The following is an 18570-nucleotide window of genomic DNA, read 5'->3' as shown; positions in this document are numbered from 1 at the left end:
AGCAGAGGTTGGGCTGGTGACTGTGGAGCGCAGAAGCGGTTCGAATTCCGCAGGTGCGAGACTCTTAGACAGAATGTTAAAAACAGAGGAGTCCGAGATTTTGTCATATTTGACATTTCCAAAAGCGAGTGAGGCGGTTTTTGAGCAAAAAAATCACGGAAAATTTTGAGGTAAATCCCTTGTGAGCTTTTCTACTCCATAATATTGAATTATCATCAAATAATCCGACTAGATTACATGTTTTGGGGGAGGAAATAGGTAGTTTGAACTTAGGGATTTGAAAATAAGATTTGAAGATTTGGAGGTCGAGTTGAGGTCGGATTTTGGTAAAATTAGTATGGGTAGACTCGTGGTTGAATGGGGTTCATATTTCGTAACTTTCGCCGGATTTCCGAGACGTGGTCCCCACGGGCCATTTTTGAGTTTTATTGAAAAATATAGTATTTTCTTATGGAATTGATTCTATAATTTTTGTTGACTGTATCGAATTAATTATGACTAGATACAAGTCGATCGGAGTCGAAAAATCGAGGAAAAGGCATACTACGTGATTAAATTGGAGCAAGTCGAGGTAAGTGACTTGTCTAACCTTGTGTGGGGAAAATTTTTCCTAGGATTGGTATTGAAGTGATAAATTAAAATGTATCGAAAGTCGTGTACACGAGGCAACGAGTGTGTACACGGGTTAAATGTGAAAGATTATATCTTTAAATTGTGTAGATCATTGTTGCATATTAATTAAATAATTTTACCTTGTTATATTCTTCATCATTGATTTAAATGTTTATACTTATAAATTTGCTTGACCTTTTCCTGCTAATTATTTTACCTGTTTATTTGAAACTTGGTTTCTTATATTCTGTGCATTATTTGAAAGGTGATTTTTTTTAAATTAAATATTATTAATATGAATTATTTGACATTTTAAATTTGGTATTGAAGCAACGTATTAAAATTTTGAAATATTATTGTTGGATTATTTTGGCATGAGTCGTGAGCTCTTTATTATGGAAAAATATTGTTGTTGATTTATTTTGACAAATTAAAATATTGGGCACTTGAGGTGCAAATTGTGATATATTATGATATTGATACGCATGCGGTGGTATAAGGTCTGGGTATTGAAACACATGCGTTGAGATAAGGGTGGTTTGATACGCGGGGCTAGTAGAAAAAACTACTAGAAATCATGCGGTGTGATAAGGATGGCTAAAACGCGCGATGCTATTTCTGAAAAAATATTTTCTTTAAAATAAATTGTGAAGGCTCCCGCAGTGATATAAGGGAATGCGATATTATGAATTTATTTATGATTTGGGACTACGAGGCAGTACCTCGGGAGTGCCCTTGTTGATATTGATTTATGGCCGCAGTTGCCTTTGATTATTGTTGTGATTTTCTTAAAGTTAAAAAATATTATGTTTTGTTTCTACGAGGTATTAATTATCATTATTTGGTGTAATTAAATGGTGACATACTATTTGATTCATTTTCATTGTCATTTTATCTTATTATATTGTTAAAGATTTTACCATGCCATTATTTATTTTCCAGTAGGGCCTCACCTGACCTCGTCACTACTCTACCGAGATTAGGTTTGGCACTTACTCGGTACCGTTGTAGTGTACTTATACTATGCTTCTATACATCTTTTTGTGCAGATCCACGTACATCTTATTAGACCATGCATCAGTTAACTAGTTGTACGAGGAGACTTCGAGGTATATCTGTCAGCGTCCGCACACTCTGGAGTCCCCTTCTATCTTACTATGTTGTCTTCATTATTTGCCTTAGGCTTTGATGTATAGAGACATATAGAATAAATTCTTAGAAGCTTGTGACTTATTTCTACCGGGTTTTGGGAGTTGTAATTATTGAATTGTAGTTTATTTATTTCAGATATCTCTATTATTATTCCGCATTGATAGGCTTACCTAGTCTTAGAGACTAGGTGCCATTACGACCTCCTACGGAGGGAATTTGGGGCCGTGACACAAAAACAATTTATACTTCTATTCAAAAATACTTTTTTCCTTCTAAAATCTTGGTCAAATGCCTTAACTTTTAAAAAATGTATTTTTTGACCCAAAAAAATAATATATTTTTGGCCAAAAAAGAAGCTTGGCCAAACAAGCCATAAATTCCCCTTATTTATAGCCATTTTCTACTTTTGACAAACCGTTGTTATATATTGGAGATGGATTCTTTTTAGGGTGATATAAATAAGGAGCTTATTGAACTACCTCATGATATATGCATCAAATCATCCAACGATCCAATCGGTTATGTATTTTAATAGAATAAATTTTAAGAAAAACAAAGTTCTTCCATCTAATAAAATAAATATCAAAATATAATTATACCAAAACACATGTATTTAATACTACTTAATAAGTATACTAAGAGATTTGCGTATTAAAGTTGGCCATTAAGCTCTACTTCAAAAAAAAAAAAAAAATCTAGGCATAAGGAGGTAAAATTTCATCCATTTTTTTTTTCGAACTACATATACCTTCTCTTTACAAGTACATCTCTATACCTAAACAAATTGCAGTAAATATGATAGTGGCAAAAAATGGAATCTCAAAAGTAGTACTAATCCTATCAAATGACCTACTTTGCTTCTCGAAGGAGTTAAAAGAACAAGTTTCTGATTCTGGGCATCGCTATCATCTTTTTGCTTTTTCTTTAGTAATTTGACGCGCTCAATCGCGTCATATTCGTCCCCCTAGAATATCCAAACGGTACAAAGAAATCAAGCCAAGGTATTTTCCTCCATAAGATATAGGACCAAGGGCAAAGATTATCATAGTCCCTGTAATAACATGTCCAATGCCAAAAACAAAATTCTTGATTATTCGTCGGATTTGATAAAGGGTATTACCATGTAATAACCTAAACATGGTTTTAATAAAGGGTATTTGATAGAATTATCATAACAATATGGGGTATTATTACTCATCGGATTAGTAGTTGTATTGTTGTGGTAATTGGAGATTGAAGAGAAGGAACTTGAGATTTTCGGGTTAATTACATAGTGAGAAGAAGAAAAAAGGGAGGATTTTCTAACGAGATTTGAAGGAATCGATCTATAAGCCATTATTGCTATGATTTTGAGAGTTGTTCCTACAATATAATGTGGAAACAAGAATTATTATTATTAATGCAAATAAAAGAACTTAGCCCTTCAATAATATAGGAGTACGTTATTTCCTGTCTACTAAGAAACTATTTTACTGGTGAAAAAAAAAAGAGAAAAAGTTCTTTTACATGGTAAGGTAACTTTGAAGTATTATAGGTAAGTTTCTCAGTTAGTTTTACTCTTTTAATATTCGAATTATAAATAAGAAAATAGTAGCCGAAGGCAGCTTGGACTCTACATTAAATCTACCGGAATATGATTGGGATTATTACTATTTACTGCCTTGTTTACCAATATAATAGGAAGGGTTATTAGTTCTGTCTTATTTAATTTGTTTACCCGAAAAAACAGATAGAATTAAATTTGTATTTAGTTCTAAGGGTATGTAGTGTAATTTGATACAAATCGTGAAGAGAAGTAGGAATATCCAATCTTGGATGTGTAGAATGGAAGATAAACACAGTTGAAAAGGGGATAATTTATAAATAAACAAGATGAAGTAATGGAGGTCCAAAGGTTAGTCTTTCAATATGAGAATATGTCAATAATATCTTTGTTACCATGTATGAATGTCTTCTTCCTTTAGAGAAATAATAATCCTCCCCTTTATAGTGGATGGATCCTACTTTAGATATAATTAAAAATACATAGTGGGAGACTCACGATAAATCACTTTTTCCCTAATTTCCGCCGAGATTCTCTCCCTTAGTGCAGTTTCCGCCGAGATTCTCTCCCTTAGTGCGGCTGTAACGGCTCTTGTCTATGAGCTCGATCTTGATCGGACTCAGTATTGGTTGGTTTCCAGTTTGAGAGCTCGATGCGAGTTTGAGCTTGATGTCAACTCGGGGTCCGGTAGTGACTTGGGCTCGTTATTGGTTGGCCTCTGGCCGTTAAGCTCGATTCCATCATATCTCATCATAGTTCGATTCGGACCCGAGCTCGATAATGACTTCGAGCTCGGTATTTGACATGTCCCTGAAACTTGAAGTTCGTTTGTGTCTTCTTCGGATCATATCTCGATATTATGAAGACTTTCTTCGGTCCATTGTGTTCTCTTCTCGATCAAATGTACGAAGGCCGAAATCAATTTCGTATACATAATTATTTATTATCACTACCTTGAGTTTTAAGGTTTGACGCACCAATTAAGACTTTCACGATATGATGTCTCTTGCTTTTTCTTTTTTGATACAACAAATTAAAGACACTCCTTAATTGTTGCTTAGGTTCTTAGTTTGACTAATTCGAGAAGTTTGTGACAGTGCAATCGTCAATATAAAGTTGCATATTACCATTTTTATTGTGCTAGTCTTAAATAAGTACTTTCTGGATAATTTATGTTAATAACAATGATGTTTGGATCAGTTTTCGTACACCTTAAATATTTTACCGAACGCTTGCTAGCTGTTCATATCAGGGGCGGAGCTACAGTAGTGGGTGCGGGTTCGGGCGAATCCAATGACTTTTTTCTGGAACCCTGTATTTATATTGAAATATTTACTAAATCTATATAAATATATATTGTCGAACCCAATAACAAAAGATGTCTTGGTTCAATGGTAAAGGTTGTGGGTTCGATGGGAAAGATGAGAGTTCAATTCCCACTAAAAGTAATGTTTTAATTTTAAAATTTAAACCCCCCACTGTGGAGCCCCACACATCAAATCCTAGCAGAACCTCTCGTACCACTATAAGTATCGTTTATAACAATAATATCATATAACTCCACTTTCCAAAACTGAGATGAGTTGGTGATGAATTAAAACCTAAAAAAGCTCACACATGCCATGTCGATATTTCTACTACAAAACTATGTTGGTAACAGACACCATAAAATATTTTCTAAATTGCAAGCATGTGACCTGTGCTGGGTGAATTTCGAAGACAGGGCAACCGATAACAAATATTTGAAGAATTGATATTGGATAACATTCAATGAGCAACCGTTATAGAGAATATCTGCATTTATAGCCAACCGTTATGCAGCCATCAATGACGGTTTTAGTCTCATTCAAGAGGAGCTTGATTTGAGAATCTTGTCTCCCTAAATGTAGCTATAAATATAGGAGAATTAATATCTATTGGAGGACACGAAAAATATTCTCTACACAAAGGCTATATTCTGCTCTCAAATTATAAAATTACTTGCTTTCTTTTGTTCTTAATATTGTTCATACTACTGCTTCCGGAGAAGCTTATCATACCAGCAGGCTTGTATTTCTTTTAAGTTATTTTTACATTCTTGATTTCATTCTCATTTATTTTATATTTTTGGATCAAGTTAATTCACGTGTCTATAAATCACGTTACAAATTCAATTGTACCATTTTACGGGTAAACATACACCATATTTGTATTAAATTATATTAATTTATCAAGGTAAATGCTCGATTAAGGTTCAATGTATGGCCCCGTAAAATTTTTACCTAAGACTTGGAGTTTCGTGGTGCCGAAGAAGGTTTATGTGTTGACGATTGTAGAGATTCTTTGAGGTTCGGACTTTTTGGGTTGAACGGTGCGTTAGGGAGTTGAAGAATTTTTTTAGAAATGCAGGGCATTTCTACGGTCCAGTCTGCGGTCACATAACTGATCTGTGAACCGCAGATCTGCCGCAGATCGAAGCCGAAAACTAGGGCAAAGTTTCGGATCATTATGCGGTCCATTATGCGGTAGCATAATCATTATGCGGGCCGCATAATCCATCGCAGACCCGACATAAAAATTTTCGAAAGGAAGTTCTGCGGTGCATTATGCGACCGCAGAACAGGTATGCGGACTGCATATCGGTCGCAGAGTACCACAGAAGTGCCTAGTTCCGGAGGGCCATTATGCGGCCCATTTTACAGACCGCAGAAGCATTATGCGGTTGCATGTGCGACAACAGACCTGTGACGAGCTCCTATTTTTTTAATTTTTGAACCCGACCCCATTCTTATAAAACACCCTTAAGAATCATTTTAAAGGGGAAAGACATATATTTCTAGAGAGAGGGAGTGATATAGAGTGAGAGAGGAAGTTCCTAAGCTCATCATCCATCAATTCTTGCTCAAGTTGAAGAATTTGCAAGGAGAATTCACTATGTCTCCATCCTAGAGGTAAGGTTCTACTCCATAACCCTCAATTTCATGATTTTAATTGTAAATAAGTAATAAGCCATGCAGTTCTTGGGTGTGGGAGTTGATTATTTTACATGCATGTACCATTTAGTCTAGGGTATTGGAGAGATTGTTAGGCTCTTTTGGGTCAACTTTGGATAGTGGGAGTGAAAGAATCCACCATAGGAGGACCTTGAAACCTTAATGCATGCCTAGTGTTTGATAAAATGCTCAAGTGAGCTGGAACTATGAACTCTTTCCTAATTTGTGTTCAATTTTGCTATATCTCTAAATAGTAGGGGTGTACAAACCAAACCGATAACCCGCACCAACCCGAAAATCCGAGTCAAACCGAAAAAAAAACCCGACTAGTGGTTTGGTTTGACTTGGTTTGGTATTGAAAAATAAAACTCGACCATAATAGGTTTGGTTTGGTATTAACTAAAAAAAGTCGAATCGAAACTAAACCAACCCGACATTACATGTATATATATTTTTTATAATAGATAGATAAAAATATTTATTAGAATGTACGTTATAAATATTTCTTATTTTCTTTTATAATTTTTGTATTTAGCATAATATTTTAAGTTGGTTTTATAGCCCATGTAAATGTTTGTTATTGTCTGGCCTATAAAAGAATAATTGAGCCCAAACCAAAACCTAGTCCTAAAGCAAAACTAGATTAGTCCTACAGCTGTTCTAAAATACTTAAACAATTGAAATCATTTTGCCTCTTCTCCAAAAGCAAGAAACCCTATTGTTCCATTCCAAAACCCCCCAATTAGCTCAAACCAAATTAGCTTAAACCCTATCAACTCTCTTTTGCTCTCATTGGTAAGGCTCTTCCTTTTCTCATTTTACATGTTTTCTTTTAGCTGCATACATACGCCTTGTTTTTTCCCAATTAACTAAAAAATTTCTTTTTTCGATTAGCGAGTTTTTTTGCAAATCTGTTGTATTCCTCCCTATTATCGAATTTATTTATTTATTTTGTTTCTCTTAGATGATTAACATGAGTAATTGACTGTTACTTAAAAAGATATTGAAACTTTTTTACTTATATTTCGAATCATTTGGTTAAATAATATGGACTATGTAAAATTAAGAGTGATGTATTTCTTACATAATTTCTTACATTGATGTATTTCCAAGGAATATAAGTTTGAAGACATGTTAGAGGAAGTCCAGAAAATTGAGCAAGTTGAAGAAGGTAATAATTTATATTCAATTGTTAATGAGTATAGTTATTTTTTTATATTATTTAATATTAAATATGTTAATTGTTTCTTTTCTTTCGGAATATGCACACTCACCTTTGAGGATTGATTAAAGGGATAGTTAACTACAATTTGATTCATGATTATTTTTGAAATCTTTACTACTTTAAGGTAGTTAATTAAAAGAAAGTTGGTGCATGGTTTTTAATCGATTAAGAAGCTTTTGTATTACATTATTTCTTTAAGGTTCAGTTAATTTGACAGTTGAAGAAATTAGACTTTTTACAATACTTAAAGCAATTGATTTGTCCATGATACTCCAACCTGCTCTTTCTAATTATTTATCTAATGTCAATTGAAGTTGGACATGTCAATTGTTTTAAGCTTTTATTAGCATTTTAGTGTAAAGTGAAAAATAATTTATAAAGTAGAGACCTTTATAAAGTGGAACCATACAACCTATTAACTAGCATAGTTGAGGTCAATGCTAAAAAATAAAAACATGGTTGTTATTGGTAAAAATTGTATTTAGGACTATAGAAATATTTGGAGCACAAGTTTATCGGAAAAAACTTCTGAAAAACCCAAAAAATCCGAGAAAACCCGATATTGAAAAATCCGACTTTTGTTGGTTTGGTTTGGTCTATAGATTTAAAAACCCGATACAATTAGTTTGGTTTGGTAATTGCAAAATCCGAACCAACCCGACCTATGTACACCCCTACTAAATAGATCGAAGTGGCTAGGATTTCCGGAATATTATAGTAGATTAAAAAGCTCGAGGCAAGGTTATGTTGGCTAAACTCTTCTCTTAGAATTGAACCCCGCAATGTCCTTGTAAGTCTCGTGATGCTCTTTATAATTTGAAGTTTTGTCAGATAAGCCTTGTGTCAAAATAATTATGTGTTCAATATGTATTCCAAAGATTATTTTTAATAACGTGACTAATGGAAAAAGGGACTGGTATTGTTCACACGATTTCTTACTGATTTATTAATGAAATGTATTTTTCTCTTTATTCATGGGTGAGTTGGGTAGAAGGTATTGTAAATGTTTGCTTGACCGGAGTATCTCGGTTGAGCGCCGATCGCGCTCCCCGAGATCGGTGTGTGACAAACTTGGTATCAGAGCCTAAGGTTTTAAAGTGTCATATGATGTCTCGGAGCCGTGTCTAGTAGAGTCCTTCTTATCGGTGTGTTGTCGACCACATCCATAATTAGGAGACTACTTGGGCATTTAGGAATAATACCCTTCTTTGAGCCGAAGATTTATCGAAAATAATTTTTCTACCTTCACAAGATAGGGATAAGGTCTACATACACCTTACCCTTTCCAGATCCCACTTGTAAAATTATATTGAATTTGTTATTGTTATTGAATTGTTCAATTAAGGTGAAAACTTATATGAATTAATTATAATTTAATAATAACCATATTCGTCAAGATACATATCGTGTATTTATGTCGGGTAAGTTTTTATCTCTCTCTCTCTCTCTCTCTCTCTCTCTCTCTCTCTCTCTCTCTCTCTATATATATATATATATATATATATATATATATATATATATATATATATATATTAAAAGTACGAAAACTCTTATCAAAATGCCGTTCGCCTTTTTTGCCATTTAAAAATAGATTTCAAATTGGACAAATTTATAATTGTAATTTACTTATATTCCTAATATTTAGCACTTTAAAAATTAACTGATTTTTATTTATTAAATTCTTCCTTATTTGAACTAGCCATAAACTCTTAATATTTAGGAATCTAAAATTGAGTTTAATTTTACTTATATAACTTTTTTCCATATTTAAATTGTGTAAGTATTTTCCTTAAATGCTTCCAAGTTTTTAACACGTTATAAATTTTTTCTTCATTTTAATTTTGTAGTACTGACCACGTAAGAATCATCAAACATGTCAATTCCATTTTTTTCGATTTTGTTTGAACTATCTTGAGTATTGTTAATTTGAATATTTTACATGCGCACAAAGTCTTAAGGTGATTTATAATTTTTAATATAAAATTTAAATAATTAATGATGGATAACATGTATATTATATCATACACATTAAATATAATTTTGTCATTTAGTTATTTTTTAATATTTATAACTTTAAAATTAACAAAAAAAATATTGCTATAACAATCATGAATATTAAATACAAATGAACTAAGTTGCACCATGTTTTAACAATATTTTTTTGAATTAAAGAATGTGAATGTTAAGGTATATTATCTCATGTTTCAAATGATAAATCCAATCAAAAGTACTATATTGTCAATTTAAATGAGATAAATGAGTTTGGATATAATGATGAACAAGAATACTTCAAGTGAGAAAGTTTACACAAAAATAAGTAAGGACTAATTGTTACTAAAATTGATATATCAGTCGACACTCCTTCTATATTTAATGATATTTTAGGTTCTCAGGATCTGTGTCATTTTCTTTGTAAATATATATGATGTATAAATCTCTTTTTAGATGTTACTATCATTAGCGTTAACAATTTAAAATTTATTACAATATTAGTTAATAATCAAAAACACAAATGAGAATTTGTATTTTTTTTTTTTGAAAAGAAAAAGGAACATATCTTTTGGAACTTTGATATGAAGAAATACTTGTGGGGATATTTAATAGTAAGAGAAAAAAATGCTATAAGATTTTGGTCAGAGGCGAGATATTTGAATAAAGAGATATAATCTATTCTTAAAAGTTTGATTAAGAGATAGGTGACAAGCTCAAAGATTGAATGACTATAATAGTTCATTAATTACAATTAATATAAAAGTATATTTGAAAAGCTCTGTATAATTATTAGGCGAGTAAAAGTAATTAAGATTATCTCATTAATTCTACTAATGCCTAGATGTTAGTTTATAGTTAGCTTGGAACAAACTAGAGTTGTGTCACTTAAAACTTTGATAAAATCAATGATGGACAATATTTTTCGTATCCAAATTGATTATGAAATTCTTATTCAAAATCAAGACTTTTTTCTTTATTTATGTGTATGTCATTAACATTATTTTATTTCAAGAACTTACACTGTTTAATTTTTTATTTTGTAACTCAATTACATTATTTAATAATATTTTATTATTTTTAAATTATATACTCATTGATATAGATACACGCGCAACGCGCGTACACTGAAACTAGTCTATACTATATTAAAATTCCTTCGGAGGATTCCTCGGAATTTCTTACGCATTTACCTCTTACCCACGTTGTTGCAGTTATAGCCATCGGTAGTTCCATGTTTCATCTCACCCTCAATCTCTCAAAACCTAAACCATCCTCGAAATGACCCAAGGCCCATGATGGAATAATATGGATTCGAAAAAGTGGATTCCAAATTTAAAATTTATATATGAGTTTAAATTTGGAATCTTATCATAATAATTTAATTTATTGTGTTCGAAATTAATTATATATTTATTTAGTAAATTTTTAATACATATACAAAGTTTGAGCAAAATTATGGAGTTCACACAAATCCAAATTAGTGGAAATAATGAGTTTTCTATATCAAGTGCATAAGCAAACCTTAATTACACGAAAAGTACTTCTCTGCCCCAATATTTGCATCAATTTAACTTCAACAATTACAACTTAAAACGCAAATATGCAGAACTTAAGTGGTTAAGTAATAAATACATATAAAAGGATATATTTTTCTTATCTATTAGTTTAATATATGAACATGAGATACAAGAAAAATATTCACTCTTAATGTTACACGGTAGAAATATCTGCACCTCATATATACATTAATGTTTACTAATTTATCATGATTAAATTATAAATTGACGCAAAAATATGAGTATTAATTGAACTATGATTTAGTAATAAGAATGCCTATAAGAATATGTGTCAAGTAATCATTGAATTGTAAACACGAAATATAAGTTCTTTTGTGTGTACAGCCTTTATTCCTAGCAATAACGGAAAAAAAATAATAATCAGATTTACAAGTAGTAATTGTAAAATAGTTGTTTCAAAAGTAATCAAAATTTAGTCACTTTTTTCATGTAAAGATAAAATCTGAACAAAAACACCTTTAAAAATCCGAAAATATTCAGCATAATATACCGTAGTTCAAATTTTCTACATACGAGCTTCCAGCATAATATGCTGGAATTTCATAATGTGTTGGAGTTCCAACATAATAAGTGAGAACTTTCTGTGTGCTGGAGTTCCAACGTAATATGCCGGAGCTCCATAATCCCGCATATTATAGTGAACCTGTTTGTGTTTCAGCAAAACAGTCAATGACTTTGCAAATACGGACTATTTTTGGATTACCAATCCGAAAACTAGCTAGCACATCCTATTTTCACAACAAAACGACTTCATATCATATCAGCATCAAGGTTTGAGCCCGAGGTTTTTGTAGGCAAAACGTAAAAAATAATGGGCATGTGCATAGCACAAAAGAGATAAACAAGAAAGCAAAGTGTGTACGTATGGATGTTCAATTATAGCAACATGCCACTATACCTTCCTACGCTTTGTAACTATCGTAATTAACCACCTTTTCTAATAGTCATTGTTATTCACATGCGCTAACTTCTTTTCATTTCGGTTCATTAAATTTTCCTTAAATATCCCTTTCACCTACATTCTTATAAGTTAGATTTAGACCATTCTTGGATTATGAATTGTGTCGCATTATAGGGTGAAGAATTCGAGGTGTCAATTTCATTCCCTTTTTTGGGGTTTCTTTTTTTTACGTTGTTTAATGGCGGCGAAGAAACTGTGTGATAGAATTTCTAAAGAATTAGCAGAGGAAGTGCAAAAATGGGGTTGCATGAAACAGACTGGTGTAAGCTTAAGGCATATGATGGATTTTGGGTCTACAGCTTCTCCTCGTAATTTGTTGATTTCTGCTCAGTTTCTTCATAAGGAGTTGCCTATTCGAATTGCTCGTAGAGCTATTGAGCTTGAAAATCTTCCTTATGGGTTATCTTCAAAACCTGCTGTTTTAAAGGTATCCCCATTTTCACCTTTCTTCTCTATTTATCTTCAACCCCCGGTCCAGGAGATGTTTATTATTTAATTGTGGAGTTTAATTTATGCTTTTGGCTGTCCTGATACAGGATAAAGTATGTAGTTAAAGATGATTCTTTAATATTTTATTTTATTACCAAATTTGGGTTTACTATTCTTTTTCTTACTCTTTAGATGTTTGTACCTAGAGTCCTTGACCTGAAAGGAATCCTTTCTTTTTTCTACTCATTTCTTGCTATTCACTTCGTCTACCAAAACAAAGCAGCGTCTGCGTACATACTACCCTCCCCAAATCTCACTTGTGAAATTAAACTGGGTTGGTTGGTCGGTTGTTGTTGTTGTTCCTACTATTCACTTGAACTTTTATATTCTTGCTTCTGTTAATGGTTCATTCGTTTCCACGTACTTAGTGATTCTGCTGTTCTTTTAAGAGTTCATAAACATATTTTCATCCTTTTGGCATCAACAATAGTCTGCTAGCTGATTTTTGTTCCCTGATGTTTGATCAATCAATTTGCATCCCAAATTAGTTGGGTTGGCTATACGAATATTATGTATCCATTCCATTATATTTGACAGATTTCCAACAAATTCAATATTCAAAGGATTTATCATAGTTAGTGTTAGGATCGGGAACCCGGGTAGTGCGGAATATAGTCAAACAACGGTATAATGACAATAACAAAGACAATGGAAGTTGATAACAACGACAATTAAAGTAGATAAAGAAGACACAAATTTAACGTGGTTCGGTCAAAGTGACCTACGTCCACAAGCGGAGAGGAGCAATTTACTATAACAATAAGAGTACAAAAGAGAGTATAAAATTAGAGTAAACACTCTAATTAATCCCAAATACCCTAAGAGAATAACCTCACAAGATTTCACACAAGTGCTTCCCAACACTAACTCTCATACAAAACACTCTTAATAAAGGAAGAAAGAAAGAAACAAGAATTGAAGACAAGTCTTGTTGGTGCGTCTAAAATGAACTAATTGTCTTCCCTTTTATAGGCAAAGAAGTATTGGCCTCTTAGGTGTAAAAGAAGAAATACAACTTGTGCAAATGATATCCACCACATAATGCAATCTTTTTGGGTCCCAAAGAATATTGCCAACAAAGTCTACACTTTGCAAAGATACTTATGCTTATGTGAGATGAACTCCATTAGCCAAAATATTGGCCATAATTACAAATCTCCACCTTGGCCTAATTTTGGCTGATATAGTAAATTTGCTCTACCTTCTCCGCAAAAGCCCCAATGGGCATATGTCAAAATTTAATGCCATCAAAATCAGACAAGTTGTCTGATACCGAAACTGTAGTAGGGCCTATAACAGTGGATCCCAATAAAGTATACAACGAACCAGATCTGTGTGCTTTCATGATCACAAGAGCACCATGAGAAACTTTCAGAACTCCACCTTCACCTGTGTACTTGCACCCAAGAGATTCTAGAGTGCCCAAAGAGATGAGATTTTTCTTTAAGTCAGGAACATGTCTAACATCTGTGAGAATTCTCACCACACCATCGTGCATTTTGATCTGAATTGTACCTTTGCCAATAACGTTACAAGTAACATTGTTACCCAATTGGACAACTCCACCTTCAACTGAATCATATGTAGAAAACAAGTCCCTGCTAGGACACATATGATATGAACAACCGGAATCTAAAATCCACTCATTTTCTGATCTGAAACTAGTTTCAGTTGCTAAAAATATAGTTCCCTCAGTCTCATCAGCAGCTACACTAGCTTCGGCGGTGTCAGTATTTTTGTGCTCGTTTTTTCTTTCTTTATGCTTTTCTTTATTTTTCAGTTTATAGCATTTAGAGATAATGTGACCTTTCTTATGACAATAGCGACACTCTAAATTATTGTATCTGGATATGGAGTCGGATTTTCCCCTAACAAACAAGCCAACTTCCGCTTGAGTTCCACTAGCTTCCCTAGTAATATCACTATCTATCTGTTATTTTGATTTTAAGATAGATTTAATATCCTTATAAGAGATATTATCCTTTGCATAAAGCATAGTATCTCTTATATGCTTAAAAGATAGGGTAGAGAACAAAGCAGTAACACAGCTTGATCCTCATCTTTAATTTCAGCATCTATATTACTCAAATCCATAAGAATGGAATCAAAGATGTCAAGATGAGAGAGAATAGAGGTACCTTCACCCATACGAATTGTATAAAGCTTTTACTTCAGGTAAAGTCTATTTTCCACCGTCCTCTTCATATATAAGGTTTTCAATTTTTCCCGCATGCCTTTGGTTGTGGTTTCTACAGAAACTTCACGTAAAACCTCATTTGAGAAATTTAAAATGATACCTGCTTTTGCCCTTTTGTCTATGACTGCAAACTCCTCATCCGTCATTTTATCCGGCTTCTTCTCCTTTCCTTGCAACGCCAAATCTAAGCCATCTTGAATTAGGATAGCTTCCATCTTTAATTGTCATATTCCGAAATTTGCACTTCGGTCAAATTTCTCAACATAGGTCTTTGTTAGAGTCATTTTGGCTATTGAAACTAACCCGGTTAGATCCGACTCTGATACCAATTTGTTAGGATTGGGAACCCGTGTAGTGCGGAATATAGCCAAACAACGGTATAATGGCAATAACAAAGACAATGGAAGTTGATAACGACAATTAAAGTAGATAAAGAAGACACAAATTTAACGTGGTTCGGTCAAAGTGACCTACGTCCACAAGCGAAGAGCAGCAATTTACTATAACAATAAGAGTACAAAAGAGAGTACAAAATTAGAGTAAACACTCTAATTAATCCCAAATACCCTAAGAGAATAACCTCACAAGATTTCACACAAGTGCTTCCCAACACTAAATCTCATACAAAACATTCTTAATAAAGAAAGAAAGGAAAAAACAAGAATTGAAGACAAGTCTTGTTGGTGTGTCTAAAATGAACTAATTGTCTTTCCTTTTATAGGCAAAAAAGTATTGGCCTCTTAGGTGTAAAAGAAGAAATACAACTTGTGCAAATGATGTCCACCACATAATGCAATATTTTTGGGTCCCAAAGAATATTGCCAACAAAGTCTACACTTTGCAAAGATACTTATGCTTATGTGAGATGGACTCCATTAGCCAAAATATTGGCCATAATTACAGTTAGCATAGTGAATAAAATACTTATGTTGGCCATCAACCCACTGCAACCCTCCTACTTTATCCTGGTTGCAACCGGCTATTCTTTGCCACTGGTTGCAACCACCTGTTGTTTGATAATTATACTAAATTGTTAAAATCCCATCACATTGTACATTACAAGTACTTACTTCTTTGGTTCTTTTCTTTCTTTTAGGTCCGAGATTGGTATTTGGATTCTTTCCGTGACATTAGATCCTATCCAGAAATAAAGAATAAAAACGACGAGTTGGCATTTACACAAATGGTTAAGTTGATTAAGGTAAGGCACAATAATGTCGTTCCTATGATGGCTTTGGGAGTCCAACAACTCAAGAAAGATTGGCCTAAAGTTGATTATGAGGATTTGAGAGAAATACACCAATTTCTTGATCGCTTTTACATGTCCAGAATTGGGATCCGCATGCTTATCGGTTAGCTCCGTACCTTTCCATGCTTAATTCTTACAATGATGATCTTTATCTTGTATAAGCTGATAGCTATAACAAATGTTTTTTTTCACTGCTGAATTTCTGTTAAGCTCAGGGCAGCATGTGGCGTTACATGATCCTAATCCACCTCCTAATTGTGTCGGCTATATACATACAAAAATGTCTCCCCTGGAGGTCGCACGCACTGCCAGTGAGGATGCCCGGGGAATTTGCTTACGCGAATATGGAAGCGCACCTGATGTTAACATTTATGGGGATCCTGATTTTACTTTCCCGTATGTTATTTTGCTCTTAAATCATTGACTTTATTCGTTGTTTCCCCTCAGATACTCTTTACTGTCTTGTACATATCTCTTGTTCTGTTGAGCTTCCAAAGAGCTAGTGATATCTACATGCAGTTATGTTGTAGTCCTGTTTCTTTGTTTATGATTCCATTTTTCCATGCAGTTATGTGCCTACACATCTGCATATGATGGTCTTTGAGTTGGTAAAGAACTCCGTCCGTGCTGTACAAGAGCGGTTTATGGACTCAGACAAAGTTGCTCCTCCTATTCGTATAATAGTCGCTGATGGTTTAGAGGATGTCACCATTAAGGCATGACCTCTTTTCAATCTTATTTTTCTCCATAAAAATTCCTTCTTTTACAGTCTAGCTAAGGACTTGTTCCTCTTTATTTTGTATTTAATTTGATAGGAAAGTCTTCCTGCTGTGGAAGAGGTAAGTCTAGCTATTTTCTTCCACATTACTTGACAAGAATGGCCTGTGTTGATATAGGTTTCTGATGAAGGGGGTGGAATACCAAGAAGTGGACTTCCCAAAATTTTTACTTATCTCTACAGTACTGCTAGGAATCCGCTGGACGAGCACTTCACAACAACTGACGTGGCTACTTCAAGCACGTTAGCTGGTTATGGGTATGGAATTCCAGTAAGTCGTTTATATGCTCGCTACTTTGGAGGGGATTTGCAGATTATCTCCATGGAAGGCTATGGTATGTTATCTAAATCTCTCAACCTTGTTTGCACCAGCACCATTTTGATTGATAGATAAACTAACAACATTATCTAATACTATAGCAATCTTTGTGGGGGTTTGTGGTTAATAGCATCATGTTGTTACTAAATGAAGAAAGAATCTGTTGGCAGGTTCGATGTGATAATATTTGATATGATAAACAGATCCATACTTGTTGGTTATGTCTTAAAAAATCTCAATTTTTGCGGATGTAAGGGTTCATCTGATGAGGATGGTGGTATGTACAATCTCTCCAATCTTGGCACCGCAAAGATTGTATAAACCTGTTAGATATCGGTATCCTTCTCCATTGAGGAGTACATGATCATTTATAAAAAGGGGTTTGTAACAAAAAGGGCAGCCCGGTGCACTAAGTTCCGGTTATGCGCGGGGTCCAGGGAAGGACCAGACCACAAGGGTCTATTGTACGTAGCCTTACTCTGCATTTCTGCAAGAGGTTGTTTCCACGGCTCGAACCCATGACCTTCTGGTCACTTGGCAGCAACTTTACCAGTTACGATAAGGCTTCCCCAAAAAAAGGGTTTGTAGATTGCTGATATTATGTTTCTGGCCTTTGTTGTTGTTATTGGTTGTTTCTATTCTTCTCTTATTTTCCTAAACTGAGGGTTTATCGGAAACAACCTGTACCTCCCAAGGGCAGGGGTAAGGTCTACATACCCACTACCCCTCCCCAGACTTCATTAGTAGGACTCCACTGGGTTTGTTATTGTTGGTAGTGTACAAAGCTTTGACTATGGGCTGAATCATGTTAGATTTATTGTACGCAATCTTACGTTAATATTATATTGTCAATATCTGATGTGCACATATCTCTTGACCTCTTTTGCAGGTACAGATGCTTACCTTCATTTATCTCGGTTGGGAGATTCACAGGAGCCATTGTCTTGATATATGACATTGGGAGCCCAATCTTGTTTTAAAAAGTTACTTTAGGTAGTTCAATGGTAGAACTTTGAATCCTCATTTTAGGACAAAGTACATACTAATTGGCAAAGCCTCATTGTTCTATGGATTATTATTCTCATTGTTCAATAAGTTTGGCTTAAAACATACAAAATGCTTAGTTAAACTTGGCTGACTTTGCAATTTGCACACTTGAACTATGTTGTGTTCCTTTTACTTCATGAACTATAACTTTTGGTGTTCATTACCATGCTTGAGTGAATTGTGGTGGGAGGTGTTTTTCACTTGGAAATTTTTAAACGCTTGAGAATTGAGAACTTCTTGGTAGAAAGTGTTTTACTTCGTAGTGACAACCCAACATGAAACTGAATTAGTGGGGCCAACGCGTTTTTGTGCCGGGTGATTAAACTCAAAATATCTTCATTTTACATTAGAAATACGGATCGCTCGTACTTTTATCCAAAACTTATGCAAAGATAAATATTTAGTAAAATATGTATATTAACCATACTTAAATAAGAATGTCTAAGTAATACTTTTA

General features: G+C 33.7%; 1 protein-coding gene across 1 annotated transcript; it reads left to right on the top strand.

Moving 5' to 3' along the window:
- The first annotated feature begins 11947 nt into the window (after positions 1-11947).
- On the top strand, positions 11948-18226 carry LOC107830420 (pyruvate dehydrogenase (acetyl-transferring) kinase, mitochondrial-like). The gene is made up of 6 exons (XM_016657965.2): positions 11948-12461; positions 15817-16072; positions 16185-16365; positions 16538-16685; positions 16866-17082; positions 17956-18226. Exons 1-6 carry the CDS (start codon positions 12213-12215, stop codon positions 18012-18014), a joined length of 1110 nt encoding a protein of 369 aa, XP_016513451.1. The 5' UTR covers positions 11948-12212; the 3' UTR covers positions 18015-18226.
- The last annotated feature ends 344 nt before the right edge of the window (positions 18227-18570 follow it).

The sequence above is a fragment of the Nicotiana tabacum genome, chromosome 15 (assembly GCF_000715075.1).
Source record: "Nicotiana tabacum cultivar K326 chromosome 15, ASM71507v2, whole genome shotgun sequence".
Taxonomy (NCBI): domain Eukaryota; kingdom Viridiplantae; phylum Streptophyta; class Magnoliopsida; order Solanales; family Solanaceae; genus Nicotiana; species Nicotiana tabacum.
Note: the sequence above shows the minus strand (reverse complement) of the source record. Positions and strands in the feature narration are given on the sequence as shown.